The 6,000-nt window shown below is 34.8% G+C and overlaps 1 protein-coding gene and 1 pseudogene across 1 annotated transcript; both read left to right on the top strand.

The window, feature by feature from the left end:
- Nucleotides 1-247: 247 nt before the first annotated feature.
- Nucleotides 248-1,931, top strand: LOC147286894 (putative disease resistance protein RGA3; annotated as a pseudogene).
- A 2,879-nt stretch (nucleotides 1,932-4,810) lies between these two features.
- LOC147286895 (uncharacterized) lies at nucleotides 4,811-5,333 on the top strand. The gene is made up of 2 exons (XM_086240847.1): nucleotides 4,811-5,018; nucleotides 5,158-5,333. Exons 1-2 carry the CDS (start codon nucleotides 4,811-4,813, stop codon nucleotides 5,331-5,333), a joined length of 384 nt encoding a protein of 127 aa, XP_086096973.1.
- Nucleotides 5,334-6,000: the final 667 nt, after the last annotated feature.

A 6,000-nucleotide genomic window follows, 5' to 3' on the forward strand; every position in this document is an offset into this window, starting at 1 on the left:
ACAATCTGAAGCATACAATGTTCTTCCTTTCCCTTAAAAAAAATTCCTTCCTTGGTACAAGCTAACCGCTTGTGTAATAATGCTTAAACTGCCTTACAAGCATTCTTCAATCTCAACATATAAACGCTGGTTGAGGGGAAGAGTTCTAGCCCTACCACATTATCTTCCCTATTTTTGTCATTTGCATATTGTATACATATATTTTTCCTTTCCTATTTCCACTGTCGATCAATTTCAAACATCAAGAATGGCTGAAGCACTCGTTTCCTCACTTCTAGAACAGCTAGGTTCCATCATCTGTCAACAGGTAGAACAAGAGGTGAGACTTGTCGTGAATGTTAAGAAAGAAGTTTCAATAATCTCACCCACAATGATCTTGAAGCTATTCAAGATGTGCTCAAGGATGCAGAGGAGAGACAAGTGAAGGACGCCAACGTGAGACAGTGGCTGCATGATCTGAAAGAAGTATCCTACGAGATGGACGACGTGTTAGATGAGTGGAACACGGAAATTCTCAAACAAAAAATCAAGAAACAAGAAGGTGAAAATGCTATTGTTACTAAAAAGAAGTTATGTTTCTCCCTTCCATACCATTGTTTTTGCTTTCGCCAAGTACTCAATCAGATAATTCTATGTCATGACATTGCTTTGAAGATAAAATTAAGAACTAGATGAAAAGTTAACTTTGATTTATAATGAAAGAAAACGTTATAAATTTCAATACACAGAAAGACGCGGTGAACAACTTGAACGACAAAAAACTTCTTCTCTTGTCGATATATCATTTGGTCGAGAAGACGAAAAGAACTTTCTAGTAATTAAGTAAGTTGGTAAGTGAAAACTGTCAAGAAGGGAGGGACCACCTTATCATCCCTATTGTAGGGATGGGAGGAATCGGAAAGACAACTCTTTCCCAACTAGCCTATAATGATGAAAAGGTGAAAACTCATTTTGATTTTAGAATATAGGTGCGTGTCTCAGACCCTTTTGACGAGATCAAAATTGCTAAAGCTGTCGTTTAAAATCTTAATAAAAATAATGCCCTAGATTCAAAAGAGTTGCAAGCTTTTGTGCAATGTATATATGAATATATGAATATATTGAGGGAAAGAAATTTCTCCTTGTCTTAGATGATGTGTGGAATACATATTCAATGGGAACAACTAATGAAACCTCTTCGTAATGGAGGTATTGGCAGTAGAATGTTGGTGACCACACGAAAGGAGGAGGTTGCAAATATGATGGGAGCAACCACTCATATGATTCGTTTGAAAGAATTAAGTGAAGAATATTTTCGGTCATTGTTCTTTCACATTGCATTCAGTGGTAGGGAAAGAAACGAGTCTAAAATATTTGAAGTTGTTGGTAATGATATTGTGAAAAAGTGTAAGGGTTTGCCTCTTGCTGCAAAGACTTTAGGAAGTCTCATGCGCCGTAAGAAAACAATGAGAGAATGGCAAAGTGTTTTGAATAGTAAGATATGGGAATTAAAAGAGTTTGAGCAAGAGGTTTTCCAACCGTTATTAATACTAAGTTATTATGATTTGTCCTTAACTATTAGACGTTGTCTTTTATATTGTGTTATTTTTCCAAAAGATTTTAAGATTGATAAAGATGATTTAATTGAATTGTGGATGTCACAAGATTATTTAAATGTTAAGTGAAACAAAGAAGAGAAGGAAATAATAGGTCAAAACTATTTCGATGACTTAGTAATGTGGTCTTTTTTCCAAGATTTTGAGAGAAATGATAATGAAAATATAATAAGATGCAAAATGCAAGATATTGTGCATGATTTTGTGCAACATTTGACCAAGAATGAATTCTTTATTATAGAGATTAAGGCTACGTTTGGCACGCTGGACTGTGTTGGATTGGACTATTTTTATGGATTATGCTGGATAGTGTTGGACTGGAGTAAGCTGGACTAATGTTATCCTGTGTTTGGTGTTGTGTCGGACTATGAAGCTGGATAAGCTAAATAACACTGTCCTGTGTTTGGTGCATGGCCGGATGACCGGATTAAGCTATAATTATTTTAATTTTTAAATTAATAAAAACAATTTAATTATCTATTTTTTTTAATATATTTTCAAGACTTAAAATAATTAACTTTATGTATTTGTTTGTTAAATAAATATATCTTATCTAATTACAATCCACTTTTTAATATAATTTGAAGGGTTAATATTTAATTCTCAAATTTTTCATAATTTTAAAGTCCAAAATAATTGATTAATTTGTTTTTTATTTAAAAAAATGCTATCAAATGACATTACTCATCTAACTTTTGTTTTTTTTTTTTGCTAAATCAAATACTGTTTTTCTTTTTCCAAAACCATTGACCAGCAAAAGCATCCATTAGTGGTGAGACCTATAAGATCCAAACATTTTATAAGGTAGATAGATCCTAGCAATCACACAAGGCAAATATAAGAAAAGTTGCAGCAATCACACAAGGCAAACAGATAGATCCCAGCGCCAAATCCAATGAACACGTTTGTTTCCTTTTTCTTTTTGTTTTTCATTTGAGTTTTGGCTCCTGTATTCATCTTTCCCGTTTACCTGCTTCAATCAAAATGTTAGGAATCTCGACTGATATCCAAGAAAAAATCCAATGAAGAAAAAACCCATAAAAAATAATAATAGATCAATCCAAACAAAAAAAAACCCAGAAACCCAAAAGATCAATTCTAAATCAAGCTTGTCCAGAGAGAATAAGAGAGAGAGAGAGGAGAGAGAGAAAAGAATTGACATCCAGAGAAAGAAAGCAGAGAGAGAGAGCTTACCCACAAACTGAATATGAAGGATGGACGCGCGAGCTACCTCCAGGTTTGTGTTATTTTGCGAGGCGTAATCCAGTTCTTAGATAGTGAGGTGTCTTCAAGCCTCGCTATTTACCAACGCTTAGTCCGCTGTTTTAGAAGAAGCGGTGGTAGATAGTCCCACTTAAAATAATACTGGGCCTTACCAAACATGAGTTCATTGGGTTATTTAACACAATCCGGCCTAGTCCAACAAAACAAACGTAGCCTAAGGGTACTAATGAGAGAATGGATCTAACGGATCATAAGGTTCGTCATTTGACCTTAATGTTTACACCTGAAGGTCTATTTCCCATTTCTTTTAATAATTACAAAAGTTTACAAACCCTTGCAACATTCAATTAAAAAATTACTACTATTGCCCCAAAGGTAATTCCTCAATTGAAATGCGTTAGGACCAAGGAGTTAAATTTCGATTTTTGGGAGTATCGAAATTTTAACACGTATTCGTCAAAATTTCGTTAAGATTTGGCCAAAATTTTTGAAATTTCGAAAATTTTGCCGAAATTTTGCTCACTCACCGCTTCTCTCTTTCTTCATTGACTTTTCCTTCTCTGTCTTCAGCAAAATAGAACAGTTCAAACAATCAAACCCAGCCAACAAATGTGAAAATGAAACCAGGGAAATAATCTTGAAAAACCCAGCCAACTCTTCGCTCACTTAACTACACAAACCCAGCCAACTCCGACCAGATCTCAGCGGCCCAAGAGAGGGAGAAGAGATCAGGGAGGAGAGGAGGAAGAGATTGGGGAGGAGAGAAGGAAGAAAGGGAGATTGGGGAAGGAGAAGGAGGAAGGAGGAAGAGATTGACTGGGCTGGCCGGGAGAGAGAAATGAGAAAGATCGAAGAAGTCACAGACTCTTACCCAGCCTAGCTACTTGTCTTCAATTCACTCAGGCGGCTACAACAAACCCTATTTGGACTACTCAATTATTTGTCTATGTATTGTTACTATTGTATTCGATTACTTCTCTCAGCAGCAACAACATAGTCAAATATATATTAGTTATTTTTTTAATTTGGGCAAGATTGCATGATTAAATTTTTTATTTTTTTATAACAAAGAAAAAAGAAAGAAGAGGTTTACTAATCTTATTTGTTTGCTAATGACCAGTAATATTTAATTAATGATTGACTAGGCTGTTAAAGCATACGGGAAGGAAAAGGAAGGAAAGAAAAAGAAAAGAAAAAAAAAAGAAAAAAAAGAGAAAAAAAAAGGTTAAGGGGTTGATTAGGATTTGGGGTCTTTGGCCAATTGGAAATAAAAAAAAGGGTTTGGTGTTTTGTTTAGTTGTTTTTAAACCCTAATATATTTCTATATAAAAAATAATTAAAAATATTCTGAATGGCCTAAACCCTAATATCTTATACTATATCATAAACAATATAGAGTATAAATTATAGAGTATATGAGGTTTAGTATATAAATTATAGAGTATAAAGAATATTAAGGTATATAGAGTATATAGGATTTAATGTATAGATTATAGAGTATAAAGAATATACTAATTTTATTTATTTATTATACTAATTTTATTTAATAGTATTTACCTCCAGCGCACATTATATTTATCTTATATAACATGAAACCTACTATATAATTAGGTTTCCTTAATGTTTTTTTATCAATATAGTAAATAATATGTTAAATAAACATATGATAAAGTTTCATTCAAAATTTTCATATTTTGATAACAATTTTTCGTCGTTTCTGTCTAATTTTTGTCGAAATTTAAAATTTAAAGAAATTTTCATCGAAATTTATGCGAAATCCAAAATTTTACTCGTTAGTTAGGACATTAAATTTGAGTGAGAACTACCTCAAAGAAATTCCAAAGAAAATTGGTGAATTGATACATTTGAGGTATGTTGATTTATCTGTGAATGATAAGTTGAAGGAATTATGATATGTTATTTTTAATTTATACAATCTGCAAACCTTGCGAATTAGTGGGTGCGGGAGTCTCAAGAAAGCACCCGAGGGTATGAGAAGGCTGATTAACTTAAGGCATCTTCATGTTAAGGGCTCTTGGCGTGAGAAGTTGAAAGGTGTTGGCAAATTAACAAGTCTGCGAAGGGTAGATGAGTTTCATGTGGGTGCGGATAATGGAGGAGGATTGAAGTTAGAAGATTTGAAAAACTTGGACCACCTTCAAGGGAGTCTTGAGATTAGACACATAGTGTATGGAAGATGTGAGTAAGGCTGAGAAAGCACAATTGGTGAATAAGAAAGACCACCTTCATTTGAAACTGGATTGCGGATGTGACTGCGGACGTCACATAGAGCATTAAAAAGATGGAGAAATACTGAATGCCTTACAACCACATCCAGGTTTGGAATCTTTAGTCATCTGGGGATGTTATAACACGACGTCGTCTCTCAATTGGCTCATGTCTTTACAAAACTTGAGAAAGCTTTGGTTGGAGATTCCAGATTGCATGTTTTTGCCTCCTTTGGGGAAATTGTCATCCCTGGAATCTCTGGCAATTTGGAGTAGCAAGATTTGAAAGATAGGAGTTGAGTTTTTGGGATTAATAGATGACAAGAAAACATCATCATTAGAATTAAAATCATCATCGTCATCGTCACAGTTACAGATTTTGTTCCCCAAATTGAAACAACTCAAATTCTGGTTCATGCTTGATTGGGAAGAATGGGAAGGAGTGGAAGGGTGGAGGGAAGAGGAGGATTCTGATGATAAGATTACAATAATGCCCTCCCTCTCTACCCTAACATTTGACTACGTACTGTTGGAAGCTAGAAACACGTACTGCCCACCTTCCTGCGGAAGACACCACTACAGAATTTGGAGATCTGGTCGTCTCCATTTGTTGAACGTTGTTGCGAAGAAGGAAGAGGTAAGGAGTGGGACAAGATTTCTCACACCATAAACATCAGAGTGTATGGGGAGACTTTACAGGAAGACGGAGTTGGGATCCAGCAAGTCAGATGAATCTTGTTTGCATAGCTTCTTGGTTGCAGAGATGTTCTTGTTGTACTGATAATTCTTGTTACAACATCACTGTTATGGATGCAGTTCATTCTTGACATGAGGACCTGGACAATTTCCTAGCTATCAATCATTTTGCTATAATACCTTATACAGGTACAACATTTGGGGAGCGACAGTTTTATCTACATACTGCACATACCTCTGCTACAAGCGCAATGGTC

Source organism: Dryas octopetala, chromosome 4 (genome assembly GCF_963921425.1).
Source record: "Dryas octopetala chromosome 4, drDryOcto1.1, whole genome shotgun sequence".
In the NCBI taxonomy this organism is placed as follows: domain Eukaryota; kingdom Viridiplantae; phylum Streptophyta; class Magnoliopsida; order Rosales; family Rosaceae; genus Dryas; species Dryas octopetala.

Excerpts from the sequence above, each read along its gene's own strand:
- LOC147286895 (XM_086240847.1), top strand. The coding sequence starts at position 4,811 with ATGAGAAGGCTGATTAACTTAAGGCATCTTCATGTTAAGGGCTCTTGG. Across the intron at positions 5,019-5,157 it reads ACACATAGTGTATGGAAGAT|GTTTGGAATCTTTAGTCATC; the intron begins GTGAGTAAGGCT and ends AACCACATCCAG.